This window comes from Scardinius erythrophthalmus, assembly GCF_964197995.2.
Source record: "Scardinius erythrophthalmus genome assembly, chromosome: 14".
NCBI classification, from domain to species: Eukaryota; Metazoa; Chordata; class Actinopteri; order Cypriniformes; family Leuciscidae; genus Scardinius; species Scardinius erythrophthalmus.
This window is the reverse complement of record NC_138234.1, coordinates 15151790-15169642: the sequence shown is the minus strand read 5'-3', so window position 1 is coordinate 15169642 and position 17853 is coordinate 15151790. Positions and strand designations below refer to the sequence as shown.

The 17853-nt window shown below is 39.9% G+C and overlaps 1 protein-coding gene across 1 annotated transcript; it reads right to left on the bottom strand.

The window, feature by feature from the left end:
- Positions 1-759: 759 nt before the first annotated feature.
- LOC308702508 (uncharacterized protein) lies at positions 760-17224 on the bottom strand. Its single transcript, XM_081385419.1, has 2 exons — positions 16970-17224; positions 760-5802 (listed from the first exon to the last, which is right to left on the bottom strand). The coding sequence occupies exon 2, from the start codon at positions 5740-5742 to the stop codon at positions 3577-3579; it is 2166 nt and encodes a 721-aa protein (XP_081241545.1). The 5' UTR covers positions 5743-5802; positions 16970-17224; the 3' UTR covers positions 760-3576.
- Positions 17225-17853: the final 629 nt, after the last annotated feature.

Sequence of the window (17853 nt, the reverse complement as noted above, 5' to 3'; positions counted from 1 at the left end):
TTTGCATTTGTCAACCAGTTTCTGGATATGTATTTAAATTTCAGTTAGCGGCGGGAAAAAAAATCGATATTGTACATTTTAGTTTAACCTAGTTAGCCTATTTAGCAGAGTTTTTGTTTACTGTTTTTTGTTTTGTTGTTGTTGCTGTTTTTTTTTAATAAATCACAAATTATAGTATTTAAGTCTGTTGACACCAATGAAAGGAGCTTTAAGTGGCAGTTTACATGTGTGAGGTGTCAGTTTACAACACTGTAAAAAAATATTTTCATGATTTGTTATCTTAACTTTTAATCTTTTGTCAAAACAACTTAGATAATTAATGTGGTTCAGATAACATATATTTTGAAGTTCTATTTATTAAACCATAATCTTTTGTCAAATCAACTTAGATAATGTTGTTCAGATAAAAGATTTGACAAAAGATTATGGTTTAATAAATAGAACTTCAAAATATATGTTATCTGAACCACATTAGTTTGTCTCAGCTGTTGACACCAATAAAATGAGCTTTAAATGTGATCAAATATGAACATCGGCACAATGAATGAGGTGAAAACCGGAACTACTGAAATGAATCTTGATGCAAACTCATCAGGAGTTAAAAAGGTGACAAAGATGTGGCCCTCAACCCCAATGCATCCAGCCTCGATAAACTCAATATCCAAAACAATAATCGAGTTTCTTGAGGTTTCTCATGATTCATTGTGGCTTATGTTACTGTTTTAAAAAGAAGACATAAAAAGAATAGTTCTTATCAATGTGAGTTTATTAATTGATGTAAGCCAAATATCTGAACACGTCTCTTACATGCATTGTAATAAAATAATCACTTAAAAATAATTTCATTTTGTATTTAACAAAGTAACACATTATAGAATGAAATGCATCCGCTTCTCTGACACCGAACAATGACGTGCATATTAATAAAATACATTTTAACAGTTAACAGTGTTATAAATTAGCATCCTTATATAACTTTTGACAGGTCTTCAAACAAAAACAGATCTGTACTCAAATCACATCACTCCACCAGTTTCAAATCATTTATTTTAGTTTGGGGTGTAGCCATGTTTTCCTCTCCTCACACAATTGGGAACAACAGAAACTCAGCCACGAAGTGGTAAGCCAAGTAAAATCACAGAGCGGTGTCAGGGCATGTTGAGGTGCACAGTGCGCAGAAGTCACCAAATTACTGTATGTTGTGGCACATTCAAAGTCTTCAGAAAATCTCTCAAGAGTCGAAGTTCCAGGTCTCAGAAGAAGTAACTTTATTGACAAGCAACAAAGTGAGATGCCAGCTGGCCACCTGACTTGCAATGGTCGAACTTCAGATCTTATACCTTTGCTTATCACTAGGTAGCCAATCAGCTATCTTTTTCTTCTTTGCTCCGCCTCCAGATCTCGCTACTGTTAGAATCATCATTCACGGAGACATCTCTTTAGTGGTGGAAAAATCTTTGGCCACACCCATTTTTAACAAAAATATCTGTCACATGATTTTCTGCACCTGCAGTGTCCTAGTGCCATCCATCATTTAATGAACATGTATTTAGTTCCATCTTATCAACTACCTATACACATCTTCTCTCTGAGCTTGTTAGGTACTTTTCACAGAAACCCTTTGACTTGATTTAACCTGATTTATCCTGATTTAACCCGGTTTCTGACTGAGACACTGCAATACAGACTTTACATGAGGCAAAGGAAAATCTCAAACACTTTCTGCAGAGTCAATAGCTTTGTGGGGCCTTCAGATTAGCTCAAGAACAGTTGATAGAGAGCATCATGGAGTGGGTTTTCATGCCCGAGCAGCTGCGCCCAATCCTTACATCACCAAGTGCAATGCAATGAGTGCTACGTAATGAGGGGGATTATGGTGTTGGGTTGTTTTTCAGGGGTTGGACTTGGTCCCTTAGTTCCAGTGAAAGGAACTCCTAATGTTTCAACATGACGAGACATTTTGGACAATTTCATGCTCCCAACTTTGTGGGAACAGTTTGGGGATGGCCCCTTTTCTTTTCCAACATGACCGCGCACCAGTGCACAAAGCAATGTTCATAAAGACATGGATGAGCAAATTTGGTGTGGAGGAACTTGACTGGCCTGCACAGAGTCTTGACCTCAACCTGATATAACATCTTTGGGATGATTTCGGAGACTGTGAGCCAGGCCTTCTCGTCCAACATCAGTCAATCAATCAATCAATCAATCATCAATCCACAGACAAATGGACACATCCTGCATAAAGTAGCTGTCTTTTCACTAGCTGTTGTGACTTCCGTATAAATGTGATGTCAGAACTACTGCCTTCAGTCACCACCTCCACCAATGGTGGGTAACTCAGAAAACAACAGGCCAATCAGAAGAGAGGCTCGTGTGTCATGAATATTAAGTAGACAGGCCAAAATCGTCCTGTTCTTGGCAGAGCTCCTGAGAAAGGATCTGTAAAATATATATTGATCTGGTTTTTGGTAGTTATACCAAATATATATTCTTAAGGACATCAAATTCTAAAATAAAACTTCAGAAAGGTGTACAATATGGGACCTTTAATTCAACAATACAAAAATAATAAAGCATAATGATTTAATTAAGCAAAATGATTTACGAATAAAACATATAAAAGCATAATGTGTCACGGTTCATAAATTCATTGTTTCCTTCTTGTCTCCTGTTTCTATTGGTATGCGTGTATGGGTGTGTGTGAGTGGGAATTACCGCTCATCCCGACTGATTAGCGCTCCAGCTGATCTCATTCATCACTCCAGCTGTAGCTCATTCACGCACCCTTAAAACCTCACTGCACTCTCCTCTCATTGTCAGATCGTTGTTTGATGTCTCCCGTGTGTGATCCTGTTCCTGTCTGCGTTCCCCTTGGATTTTGTATTCACTTGGATTTTGTATTCACTTGGATTTTGTCTTCACTTGGATTTTGTCTTCACTTGGATTTTGTCTTCACTTGGATTTTGTCTTCACTTGGATTTTGTCTTCACTTGGATTTTGTCTTCACTTGGATTTTGTCTTCACTTAGATTTTGTCTTCACTTGGATTTTGTCTTCACTTGGATTTCGTCTTCACTTGGATTTCGTCTTCACTTGGATTTCGTCTTCACTTGGATTTCGTCTTCACTTGGATTTCGTCTTCACTTGGATTTCGTCTTCACTTGGATTTCGTCTTCACTTGGATTTCGTCTTCACTTGGATTTCGCCTTCACTTGGATTTCGCCTTCACTTGGATTTCGCCTTCACCTGGATCGTCACGTCTCCAGCACTTCACTTCACAGACACCATCGCTGACCATCTAGTCCCTGTGTCACCAGTCTGCCCAGCTTCACCAATGCATATATTTCATTGTCAAAACACAGTTTTACTTGCATATTTGCTTCTGTCTTTTGTAACCATGACATAATGATTTAACTTGTTAAAATGATTTAACTGTTCACTGTGACAACTTTGAATGATATTTATTGCTCAATGCCATATTTTTAAAGTACCCAGGAATGAAAAACTCTTTGGACACAAACACATGTGAGGCTTTTCCTGTGTATAACATTCAGGTGGATCTTCAGCGATTTGTTCATTGATCAGGCTTCTCTTGATGCGGCTTCTCTCCAATGTGGATCCTCTTATGTTTTTTCAGATTTCCTGACTCACTGAATCTCTTGTCACAGTGTGAACACTTGTAAGGTTTTTCTCCAGTGTGAATTCTTTGGTGCATTTTCACTTCACCTTTTGTTATAAAAGTCTTTCCACAATCAAAGCACATGTAATTCTTCACACCACTGTGTCTTTTCTGGTGTAAATTTAAAACACTAAGCTCTGAAAAACTCTTTCCACACAAAGAACACACGTGAGGCTTCTCCTTTGAATGAACCTTTAGGTGCTTCTTTAAGGAAACTGTTGAAAAAAAGTTTTTACCGCACTGATCACAGTTAAATGTTTTTTCTCTGGAATGAGAATGCAGATGTAATTTAAGTGAGTTTGCATGTATGAAACTCTTACTGCACTGATCACATGTGTATGGCTTCTCTCCAGTGTGGATTTTCATGTGTATAGTAAGGTTTGCTTTTTGGGTGAAACTGTTCCCACACAGATCACATGTGTGTGGCTTCTCTCCAGTGTGGATTTGCATGTGTCCAACAAGGGTTGCTTTTTGTCTGAAACTCCTCCCACACAGATCACATGTGTGTGGCTTCTCTCCAGTGTGGATTTTTGTGTGATTAATAAGGGTTAGTTTGTGTGTGAAACTCTTCCCACACTGATCACATGTGTGTGGCCTCTCTTCTGAGTGGATTTTCATGTGTCTCTTAAGGTTTTCTTTTAATCTGAAACTCTTCCCACACTGATCACATGTGTGTGGCCTCTCTTCTGAGTGGATTTTCATGTGTCTGTTAAGGTTTACTTTTAGTGTGAAACTCTTCCCACACTGATCACATGTGTACGGCTTCTCTCCAGGGTGGATTTCCATGTGTCTGTTAAGGTTTACTTTTAGTGTGTAACTCTTCCAACACTGATGACATGTGTGCGGCTTCTCTCCAGTGTGGATTTTCATGTGTCCCTTAAGGTATACTTTTAGTGTGAAACTCTTCCCACACTGGTCACATGTGTACGGCTTCTCTCCAGTGTGGATTTTCATGTGTCTGTTAAGGAATCCTTTCTGTCTAAAACTCCTACCGCACTGATCACATGTGTGCGGCTTCTCTCCAGTGTGGATCCTCTCATGTTTTCTCAGAGATCCTGACTCACTGAATTTCTTGTCACATTGTGAACACTTGTAAGGTTTTTCTCCAGTGTGAATTCTTTGGTGCGCTGTCAATTGATTAGCTGTAACAAAGGTCTTCCCACAATCAAAGCACATGTAATTCTTCACACCACTGTGTCTTTTCTGGTGTAAATTGAAAAGACTAAGCTCTGAAAAACTCTTTCCACACAAAGAACACACGTGAAGCTTCTCCTTTGAATGAAAGATCAGGTGCCTCTTTAAGGAATCTGCCCCCAAAAAGTTTTTATCGCACTGATCACAGTTAAATGTTTTTTCTCTGGAATGAGAATGCAGATGTAATTTAAATGTGTTTGCATGTTCGAAACTCTTACTGCACTGATCACATGTGTACGGCTTCTCTCCAGTGTGGATTCTCATGTGTTTAGTAAGGGTTGCTTTTAGTGTGAAACTCTTCCCACACAGATCACATTTGTACGGCTTCTCTCCAGTGTGGATTCTCATGTGTTTAGTAAGGGTTGATTTTCGGGTGAAACTGTTCCCACACAGATCACATGTGTGTGGCTTCTCTCCAGTGTGGATTTGCATGTGTCCAATAAGGGTTGCTTTTTGTCTGAAACTGTTCCCACACAGATCACATGTGTGTGGCTTCTCTCCAGTGTGGATTTTCGTGTGATTAATAAGGGTTAGTTTGTGTGTGAAACTCTTCCCACACTGATCACATGTGTGTGGCCTCTCTCCTGAGTGAATTTTCATGTGTCTCTTAAGGTTTTCTTTTAGTATGAAACTCTTCCCACACTGATCACATGTGTGTGGCCTCTCTCCTGAGTGGATTTTCATGTGTCTCTTAAGGTTTAATTTTAGTGTGAAACTCTTCCCACACTGATCGCATGTGTGCAGCTTCTCTCCAGTATGAGCACTCATGTGATGTTTGAGACTTTTTTTGTCTGGGAAACTCTTTCCACAATGAGGACAGGCTCTTCTTTTCGGTGAGCAACTTAAAGATTTGTCCAGTTTTGACATGATGATGTTTCTTCTCCACTTAATTCAGTCGATTACTCTCCGCTTTCTCTTCCATCAAGTCTAAAATGAAAGATAAATAGATAAATCAAAGACAGAAATGTGAAGGGAAAAGACAAAAATGACTTTGAAGTAATAGCAAAAAGTAGACAATTTCTATACAAAATTATAATAGTTTATAAATTAATTATATGCCCATGGAACTTGAATAGGCTAATTCATTATAATAATACTCTTTCAAATATTGTTTTTAAAGCTATAAATGCACAAGTTTGAATATGTGAGTGCACAAAAACGGTCCCATGCAGAGTGTTTCCATACAAAGAAATACAGAAAACAGAACAAAGAGATGAATGAAGATATCAGAGATTAAGTATGTCTATGATGTAAAAGTATTGAATTAGAAGATAACTAAACAATTAAAACACTGTGTAAACAAAGATTTTCTTTCTAATTAAACTTACGAGTGATCATTACTTATTCTTTTATGTTTAGTAAAAACCTGCTATCATTACTAAACAACATTAGTTATATGTACTATTTAGCTGAAAGATTCATTGCACTAATCAGGTTTAGCAGAGATAACTTGGTATGTTCAGTGTAACGACGTATGTTGTTACGGGAAGAAGGAGGCGGGAACCGGCGAACATTTAACATTTTAATGATAAAAATGAACCAAATACAAAATAAAAGTAAAAGCCAGCAGTCCCTCACGGACAACTGCTGGCCACACAAAACAGAAACAAAACATCAACTAAAACACAGGCCTGTTCCTCTCTCCCTCTTCACTGTCGACGCTCCTCCTTTATGCTTCCGCTCCTCCGTGAGAGATTCGAGACCGGTGCGTCTCGCAGGTGTCACTCATCAGAGTAATCACACCACCGGCCTTGTGCAGCTCTCTCACCAACCCTTGGCCTTGTCCTGCTCGCCACATACCCCCATCGCCCCTCGCAGGCAGGGGGATACCCACGAGTCTGCGCTCTACTCCCCCCTCCCCCTCCTCCGGGGAGACCGAACACGGCGGCTGCAGTACCTGGGGGTATGGACAGACGAGGCGAGAGAAAAGGAGACGGAAGCATGAGGAGCGACAGAGACGAGAGAGGGGTGTAGACTTGGAATTTAGTCTATTCCCCTTATTATTAGATTCACAGGGCCGGACACCAGTTATCTTGCCAAGAAGAATTTTATTCTTATATGTCAGGAGAGAAACTCTGAGAAGATGTTATATTCATACCAGGTCTATGCGTTTCCATGTTTCTCTGCTGCAGAACAGTAAGATTGAGCTTAAATACACAACTGAGCAACTTTTGTTTTCCTTTTAAGGTATCAAAAACATATAGCTTATGTTTAAAAATGGAATGTAAACCTAATTCTTACACATGGTGCAATCCACTATCCTTCTGTATATACATTAATGGTATACAAATGGTACATTTGCATTAGTTGAAACATTCCTCTTCTCACAAAGAGCATACCAACTGTACACATTTGAAGTATCATCATCATTGGAACTCTGCTAAGTGAACATTGCATTGCACACATACCTTTAAGCAGAAAACAAAATCCTCAGAGCTACCCTCCTTGTGTCCAAAATATGTTCCTTAAACACGTGTCCATGCAATCTATAGTCTAACTTGTGCATTTTAAACTTCATAAGATAATCCAACTAATCAAGAATAGTAAACTAATAAAGAATAGTAATAAAGAATGATAATACAGATACATAATATAAAATAATGCAATTATATTCAAGGATGAAATTTAGTCTTCAGGGGAGAGAGAAAAAAAATAAAAATAATTCTTGGTCCGGTTCCCACAACACACTGCCATCTGGCCCTGCACCAGCTGGGTGATCTTCTCCGCGGTGCCTGGCGGTGACGCTGGATAGCCCTCGGTGGACGGCACGAGGCTCCTCCGCTGCCTGTTGGACGGCGACGGCTCCTCCGGATACGGGCAGACGGCAGTAATCCCCCGTTCCCTGCTCCTCCCCATAATGGCGGACGACAGCAGGCTCCAGCCCACGGCAAACGGCGGCGACTCCTCCGCTCCCTCACGGACGGCAGCCAGCACCGAGCTCGTCCATCCCCCCGGCAACTCACTCCAGCGCACCGCCTCGAGCGTCCATGGCGACGGAAACTGCCCGCCATGTGCTCGATGGCACCGCGGATTCCCAACAACGGCGAGGGCTCTTTGACAGCGCGTTCCTCCTCCTTCACGGGTTTCGGCACCAATGTAACGACGTATGTTGTTACGGGAAGAAGGAGGCGGGAATCGGCGAACATTTAACATTTTAATGATAAAAATGAACCAAATACAAAATGAAAGTAAAAGACACAAAACAGAAACAAAACATCAACTAAAACACAGGCCTGTTCCTCTCTCCCTCTTCACTGTCGACGCTCCTCCTTTATGCTTCCGCTCCTCCGTGAGAGATTCGAGACCGGTGCGTCTCGCAGGTGTCGCTCATCAGAGTAATCACACCACCGGCCTTGTGCCGCTCTCTCACGGCCCTCGGCCTCGTCCTGCTCGCCACATTCAGTTTCATAAGGAAGGAGAGGGGGCTAATTCAAAAACCTGTGTGGTCACGTGAAAAGATGCGCGTCTAACGTGTGTCTAAGTGTACTACAGAATATTAGAATTGTTAGAAAATATCCATAAAAAAAAAAAAAAAAAAAAAAAAAACAGTAGAATAGAGCTGAAAGACATCTACGACAGTTGAATTATATGATTAATAATAAGGAAAAAGTAAATTAACCAGATGAACAAGAACAATAAAAATAAAATAAAATGACCATAAAACCAGAGGGGGGGGGGGTATTAATTCAACTCAGTAAACCCTTGAGTTTTTCCAATGTTTGGGCCCAATGGTGTCCTCTCTTGCGCCATGAATGCGTGCAGTGGACAATTCGAGATACACTACATCTATAAATGTGAGAACCCAGTACTGCTTATTAAGATAATGTGGAGGTTTCAATCTCGTTGCTACTATTTTCTTAGCGGCTGTCAAACCAGCTAAAAACACTCGTTTCTGAGTTTTGTTAAGTTGGATATCAGAAAGATCATCTAAAATAAAAACAGATGGGGACAAAGGGCCGAAACATTCAATAAAGTGGACAAACTTTCTTTAACCATATTCCAAAAGTAAGCAACCCCAGGGCATTCCCAAATCATGTGGAAAAAAAGTACCAATTTCCCCTGTATGGCACAGCGTGCAATTAGGATCAGGTTTAAGCTTCATACTATAGAGTTTTCGTGGAGTCATATAAGTCCTATGAATAAAATTAAAATGGATTTGTTGATGATCCGGATTCCTTGAGGCATGCATTAACATCACCCAAACACTGTCCCAATTAAAACTGGGGGAAAGGTCAGGAATATCTGCCCGCCATGAAGAGTCTATTGTCAGAGGAGGCTGCATTTTTTCCAGAAAATAATTATATAATTTAGAAAACAACCCTCTTGTTCCCGGAGTCTCACGTAACACTTTAAGTAAAGGGTGATCTTTAAGAGGAGCCAGCCAAGGAACCCCATAAGTCTTCATGGCTGCCCTCAACTGTAAGTAAAAAAAAAGGTAGAGCTCTGAAGGTTAAATTGAATGGAAAGTTCTTCAAAGGAGTGAAGGCCTTTATCACCTATTAAGTCACCCAAGGAGTGAATTCCTTTGTCGAACCACTGTTGACACTGGCCAATCTTTATTGGGCGCTTACCAATTAACAAACCATCATTATTAAAGATAGGAGAGTAGGGATTCCAATTAGAACGGATATTACAAGCTTTTTCTGCTGATCTCCAGACCGACAGAGCGTGTGACACTAAAGGACCGAAACGGAGCATACAATTTTTTTAGAGGAATATTGGCAAATAAAACTTCATCTAACTTCAGAGGAAGAACTAGATTTCCCTCCAAGGAACGCCACGAAACATCCATTTTGTCATTATACCAGCTAAGCAGGGGATGTAGTGTAAAAGCCCAGTGATATAGCTTAAAATTCGGAAGTGCAAGTCCACCCGCGAATCTATCTCGTTGCATCGTGGAAAGTTTCAGACGTGGACGTTTGCCATTCCATACAAATTTGGTAATTATGCTCTGTAGCCTATCCCAAAAACGAGAAGGAGGAGGCAAGGGCAGCATAGAACTCACAAAGTTAATTCGAGGGAGGACATTCATTTTGATAATCGAGATGCGCGATCTAAGGGAATTTGGAAGTGATGACCAATTATCCAAGTTACAAGAAATTTTAGACAGGATGCCCTCATAGTTGGTCTTAAAGGAGCTGTATGTAAGAAATGTATTTTAATTAATCATAAAATGGCCCTGATATGTCACTAGACATTAAGAAATCATGTTAATTTCAAATACTTATATCACTGACAACAGTAGTCCGGACAGGATATTGCCATTTAAAAGTGATTGTTGCAGCCCTCAACTGATGTTGATGTTGTCATGTTGTGTTTTGGCCTGATGCCCCACCCTCCACCTATCTACCAATCACAAAGTCAGTTGTGTTTCAGCATTCGGGTTGCCAGCTCTGCTCTAGTTACCACAGCTGCAGCTACAAACATGTCAGCCTACATTCCTGCTGAATCCTGGAACCTATCTGGCAACCTCGAGTCGGGGGGAGGGGGAAGGGATACACTGCTCTACAGTAATTTAAAAGTGATTGCAGTACCAGGTTTGGCCACAATCTTACATACAGTTCATTTAATTATATATGGCAAAGAAGTACCAATCATAATGCCCAAATTCTTCTAAAAAAGAAGGATGTCATCTGCATACAAAGAAATATAATGGTTGGTCCCACACATTGTGATTGGGGTGATACCTTTATCTATGCGTATTGTCTGGGCCAGTGGCTCTAGCGAAAGTGCAAAAAGCGGGCTTAGAGGGCATCCCTGTCGAGAACCTCTGGCTATGTTGAACAGTGAAGAACAAGTCTTACCTGTCAAAACCATGGCTGTGGGGTTTGCATACAGCACCTTGATCATATGAATGTAGGAGGACCCCAGAGCCATGAGCTTCAACACAGACCACAAATATGGCCATTCCAAGCGATCAAAGGCTTTCATGGCATCTAAGGAAAGGACCGCGGTAGGAGGAGTCAGCAAAGATGACCCATATATTATATGGAGTAACCTCCTAACACTATAAGATGCTAATCTAGTCCTAACAAAGCCTGTCATGTCACAGTTAACAAGCTTAGTCATGACCGGCTGGAGCCTCCGCGCGAGCAATTTAGCATAAATTTTAAAGTCAGCATTTAGAAGTGACAGAGGCCTATAATTTGAACAATCATTGGGGTCCTTGTCTTTTTTGAGCAAAAGCGTAATAACTGCAATACCGGTATTCACATCTCTGGAAAAGGACCCTCTCTCAATAGCGGCTTGAATCATATGAAAGAGTAGAGGGCCCAGACTGTCCCAGAACGTGGTATAAAATTCTGGTGGAATTCCATCCAACCCAGGGGATTTACTAGCCTGGTTCTACCAGACTCTCGTACACATTTCATTTGTACACAGAGCCTGGCCTCTCTCCATTGACAAGCGTTAACTTCCTTGTAGGCGGGTACTCTGTTGAAGTTTAAAACTATTGGATCTGCCCAGAGTCACTCTGGATCTGCCATAACCAATTGCTAACCTTTGGTAGTGACGTAACCCTACGCCCATCAACTCAAACTAACGCACGACATCAACGTCATCGTTCTCAGCCACTCCCTCTGTTCGCTGATTGGGCCGCCAAAATTTTGGCCGGAGAAAACCAAAGAATACACCACAATCCCAGACGTAGTACTGAAGGGAAATTAAATTGAGCGGAAGTACGCAGGAGGGCGGAGCCAGGCTAGGGATTTACCGCTGCACATATCAAAAGCAGCCTCCTTAAGCTCAACTAAAGTAATGGGGGTATTTAATTCTAGAGAATCTTCCTCAGACAGCTTAGGAAGCAGTGTTTTGTTTAGAAAATTGTCACAAGTATCCTGATTATGTGATATCTCAGAGCTATATAAATCTGCGTAAAAGCTACGGAAAGTAGCATTAACTTGTGAGGGTTCACTAAGAATATCACCATTTTTGGTCTTAATTGTGCCGATATTTGCAAAATGCTCATTGGACCGCAATCTAAGGGCTAATAAACGTCTGGGTCTAGCCCCATTTAAATAGTACAACTGTCGCGTCCTATGAATTAAAAATTCGGCCCGTTGTTTCATAACAGCATTTATCTCTTTCTTCACAAGGTTAAATTGAAGCCTAACCTCCTCATCATAACTTTGTTGTAATAGGCTATCTAATGCTGATAATTTAGACTCTAAATTTTGGAAAATGGGGATGAACGAGCTTTCCTTATGTTGGAGGCATAACGTACAGTAAAATTTCTAATAAATCCTTTAACAGCATCCCAGACTGTCCTTGGGTCAGCCACAGAGCCTTTATTTATATTTACAAAATCTGATAGTTGGCTTGAAAACTTGGTTTTAAATGCTTCATCTCGGGGTAGCGAGGTGTTAAATGCCATCTAGGGGCCCGAGCTGGATTTGAATTTACCAACACAGAAGCAATCACTGCATTATGGTCAGAAAAAGACACTGGTAATAAGTTAACAGAAACAATATTATAAAACAAATCTCTAGAAGAGAAAATAAAGTCAATTCAAGAGGAAGATTATGTCTTGATGAAAAATGGGTGAAGCCTTTAACACCAGGATTTAATACACACCAGAGATCCATCACCCCAGTATCATTAATCCAGGAACATAAAGCCTCAGAAGCATATTTTTGATCTAAGGTTTCAGAGTCTCCCGATCTATCAAATGAATAGTCAACAACAGCATTAAAAATAAAATCAGCACCTATTACGAGTTTGAAGTCAGAGAGCTCCAGCAGTACCTTAGTGAGCTGTTCATAAAATTATTTTTCAAAAGTATTAGGGGCATAAATTGAGATGAAGGCAACATTTCTATTTTCTATATGAACTTTCGCAACTGTTATTCTGCCTTTGCGATCTGCCGAAGTATCCAACAACTTAAAGCGCAAATTACGCTGACATATGATTGCCACACCTTTCGATTTGTTTAAAGCTGACGAGCAAGCAACAACCCGGAAAATTACAGCGATTAGACATGCGATTTGTATCCCTTTTTAACAGATGAGTCTCTTATAGGAAGGCTATATTAATTTTTTGTTTCCGCAAAAAGTCCAAAACAGCAACTCGTTTCACTGGGTTATTCAGGCCCCTTACATTGAGGGTTAGAATTTTCAACTTGGCACCATCAACCATTTAAAAAGTAATAGCAAGGTAAACTATGCAGTAAACAAGAAAAAAAAACTTTCCATAGGGGAAAAAGATGGGGAGGAAATAGGAACTTCTCTGGTTCAGGCTTTGAAAACCTAACATTAGAACAAAACAAAAACAGAACAAGGAGAAGATTGGCCACAACCATGTCTATAACTCCTGTGAAACAAATGGAAAACTAGGATATATATTGATCATTGAAAGTACAGAAAAAAATATGCACCTGTTCAATATCCCAGCTTAAATCAAAAACTTCACAATAATAACGGTTTACACATGTGAAAACTCTCCCATTCCTTTTGGCATACACCCGTCATTGAATAAACATAGCCTAATCGTTGCATGGATTATGTTACCGGTAAAACGAAAAGCCAAAATAGTTCACAAATTACCGTCCATAAAGGCTTTGGCGTCTTACGGGTCTCTGAAAGTTTTCTGCGTGCCGTTTGCTTTGAAGACCAACACGGCTGGGAAGTTCATTTGGAAGCGGATGCCTTTCTTAATAAGCTCAGTGCAAATCGGATTGAAGGCTCTCCTCGCGGCACGAACTGTTGGCAAAATGTCAGGAGCGATGCGGAGAGGTTGATCCTCGTATTGAAGCTGGCCCTTGCGTCTAGCAGCGGTCAGAATTGTAGCGACGTCTCTAGCTTTCCCATGCTTTTATGCTTAAAGCTAGACGGAGAATGGCATCCGGGTTCTGGTCGCTGTGTGTGCGGTAAAGCATACGGTGTTTGCTAGCTAGTGGGCGCACGCTTTCTACACAGAACACATTTTGTCTATTGATGGGCTCTCTGCACACAGAAAGCATTTCGCAATTGTTGATGGGGGCTCTGAGTGAGTGTGTGTAACAGAGTGACCCGTGTTTGTGAGTAGGGGTGAGCACTGTACAGTGGGCACATTTCCTAAATTTAAAACACACGCGCCGTGAGCCGGTTTTATTATTGTGGGCCGTGAAAGAGTGTGTAACACTGAACAGGCCGTGCTTATGTGTAGGGGTGAGCACTGGGAAGTGGGCACATTTCATACATTTATAACACCTTCGGCATGCGCCGGACAGACAGATATAATGCTCTTTTTGAGATTTATCTAGCTGGCCGTGAAAACGGCCTTTGGGTACAGGGCGAGCGGGTTGTGTAATGGGCTTGTTGGCTGTGAAATACACTTCTCCAGTCGTCTCTGTTGAGGGAACTGAGAGAGTAAGACGTGCTTATCAACGTCTTTGATGGTGGTCCGGCCGCGGCGAGACTCGACCATGAATACTAATGTTTCAGACATGATACTCCTTTCTGTTTTCTCCTACTATATAGTAGATAAGTAGGCATATTTAAAGGGATAGTTCACCCAAAAATGAAAACGCTGTCATCATTTACTCTTCCTCAAGTTGTTCCAAACCTGTATGACTTTCTTTCTTCTGCTGAACACAAAAGAAGATATTTTAAAGAAGGTTGGTAATTCAACAGTTGCTGGTCCCCATTGACTTCCATAGTATTTTTTTTTTCCTGCTATGAAAGTCAATGGGGTCCATCAGTCGTTTGGTTACCGACTTTCTTCAAAATATCTTCTTTTGTGTTCAGCAGAAGAAAGAAAGTCATACAGGTTTGGAACAACTCGAGGAAGAGTAAATGATGACAGCGTTTTCATTTTTGGGTGAACTATCCCTTTAAACACTATTAGTCTGAATATCGCAAGAATTAGTATGTCACCCAGGTAATTCTCACCTAGTCTTTTGAATACTAAGAATTTGTACATACTTATTTGCTCGCCTATTGCTTTTTCCCCTACTACTGTATATAAGAAAGTATGTGGTTTCAAACGCAGCTGGAGTAAAGTGTAAATATGGAAATAAAACCACCAGTAGGTAGCAGTAAGTCTTAATGTGTGGATCATTTAATTCAATCATTCAAAACACAGATTCCTTCAAGAGTCACCGTTGCTTGGAGATGCGCAACAGTTCTGATGTGGCTTTGTTTAAAACGATGTTCACGAAACACATCCAACTTCGCCATTGGATCCAACTGCAGCACAGCCAATGAGTGAGCCAGTCACTCTCTGTGCTCACTGTGCAGCTGCAATGCGTTTTACATAAAAGCTTCAATAATCTGAGGAAAGGAGTTTCCCCACTGCGTATAGGTATGCAATAGGAAGTGACCGTTCTCGAAAGGGAGCCGAGGTTACGTTAGTAACCGAGTACATTATCTTGCAAAAAAAATAAATATATATTCATATGCATCAGCCATAGGAGAGAAACAAGAAATGTATGTCCATGCCAACTGTGTGTGTTTCTCTGAAGCTGTACTACTTCAATTCCTTATCAGGTAGAAGAAGAAAAAAAACATGTTAGTTTATGTTAAAAATAGACGTATGCCTCATGCTTATACATGGCACAATCCACTTTCCATATAAAGCATGCTGTCCTTTAGTGTATACATTCTTAGTCCATATATGCATCAGTGGAAAACATATGCTACATTACACACCCAAAATAATCTCTGCTCCCTGTGCCTGACATATGATACTAATGTCCATGTAGTTTTTAGAATGTGCAGCTCATAAACTGTCTCATGCACTTAAACTTCAAATAAACATCTGATTATGAATATTAATAAAGAATAATAATAATACTGAAATAATATTAAATAATGCAATTTTAGTCTTCATTATAATTGGTTAGTGAGTGTTTCGCTCATAATCACTGGTTTTTAGATTTTGCTGTTTAAACATATTAAGTGGTTAATCTCAGACTATAATAAAATTAAGAGATTTAGCCTATATCTTGTATATCAAAAGTGGTGATGGGTCAGTATGCTGACACCAGATCACTTGCAAACTGACACTTAAGCCTGGTTCACACGGCAGGATAATTAGGCCGATTTTAGCCCCGATTCACCCCTTCCGACAATCTTAAAGGGATACTCCACTTTTTTTTGGCAATAGGCTCATTTTACAACTCCCCCAGAGTTAAACAGTTGAGTTTTATCATTTTGGAATCCATTCAGCCGATCTCCGTGTCTGGGGGTCCCACTTTTAGCATAGCTTAGCATAATGAATTGAACCGGACAAGACCATTAGCATCTCTCTCAAAAAAATTAACAAAGAGTTTCGATATTTTTCCTATTTAAAACTTGACTTTTCTGTAGTTACATCGTGTACTAAAACCGACGAAAATGAAAACTCGTGAAAGAAATCGTACAGCAACATCAGCAGAGATCTGAATTTAGGCTATTCTAAGTGTTTGGTAGAAACAGATAATGAGTCAGGATAGTAAACAAGTATAAAACTGCCAACTTATTAGTATTACTCAATAACAGAGATGACTAAAACATCAATTATGCATCAAAAAAATACAAATGGCACCAATCTTTACAGTACAATAGCCCTGCTGTAAGAAAACACACAGCTAAAACCATCCTAAATTGGTTGGACTTCTGGCTGGTTAGGGGGTTTGAACACTTTTTTTATGTCAGGCTGACTTAGCTGGTCAAGCAATGATCATAAAACCCTTTTGCTTAAAAAAAAAAGTCAGGGCGCAGTTTTAAGTTTCCAGTGTCAACCCGTGGTGAATTTAAAAGTCCTCTTTACTGGCTCAATAAAGTATTCAAAATACAAATTTTTAACGACGTAAATTAAACGTCAAAAGAGAAATAATGAAATAAAACCACTGCAGCAGTGCTTGAGATCGATTCCCAATTCCTGTTTGGACTAATATTATCAATCCAAATATCGAAATAATAAAATCACAAAAATAACTCAGTTCTTCTTGCAGAGTAGTTTCTCACAATGCTGCTCATGCCTGCTGCGCTAACTGTTTAGTCAGCAGACGCCAGAAAAGACACATGGCACAATGTTAAAAGAAAACTACAGAAATTACCTCGAAAAATGTTACTTAAACTTTGATTGTAAAGGCTAAATAGACTACGAGGTACAGTGAGTGAACAGCTCAACTTACCTCAGTCTGAACGCTGAGTGAGTGACCATGCGTCTAAACCAATGTACATATCCATCTTAAACTGTATGCGAAATTAAATAATAAGTGTGTCCCAAAGCATAGGACCTATAGGCGTAGAGTGTGCCAGAAGTCCCCGTCTACAACTGGTCTACTATTTCCGAAGTGTGGATCCGTGCACATACCATTCTATAAAGGCTGTAGTGCTTTGGAGGAGGGACTACAAACACGAGTAAAAAGTGTTTAGATAAACTACAAAACAAGGCGAATATGCTCGCGACGCGGTGCGCGTGTCATTACTTTATGACGACGTCGTGGTAAAGTTCCATTTTTTAGAATCTTGGCTAAACGTTCCAGAGACGTTGTGGTTGTGGGCGCGTCCTCAAAACGTCACTTTATCCATGGAGAACGTTGTAGAGACGTGGTCCACTGGTCACCACCGGATAACTTAATAAAATCTTTGATGAATTAACCCTTTCATGCATGAATTGTGATCACCTCAGTCAGGATTTTTTTTTCATATGTGTTTTTATTGCTCTTAGGGCATGAAAAACAAGAATTGATATTTATTTTATTTATTTATTTTTACAAATTTTTCAAAGAGATCTTCAGATGTCCACTTGAGTGGACAACATGTGGTTATGGTTTAAACTTAAGATATTAAATATAAGACAATAATCAAACAGATAAAGTAAGTGAATTTAACAAACTAATCAATACAATTATATCAAATCATGATAAAACAATAAAAAAAAGCAAAATATTGCAAAGGCTTCATACAACTTCATACAAATTACACTTCGCGTATCTTTGATATCATATCAGAACATGAGGACGTGATTCCATCAGAATTTTCTACAGTATGTCAAGGTACAACTGTGGAAACC

Bases quoted from the DNA above. Each gene is read 5' to 3' on its own strand.
- LOC308702508 (XM_081385419.1), bottom strand. From the start codon at position 5,742: ATGTCAAAACTGGACAAATCTTTAAGTTGCTCACCGAAAAGAAGAGCC.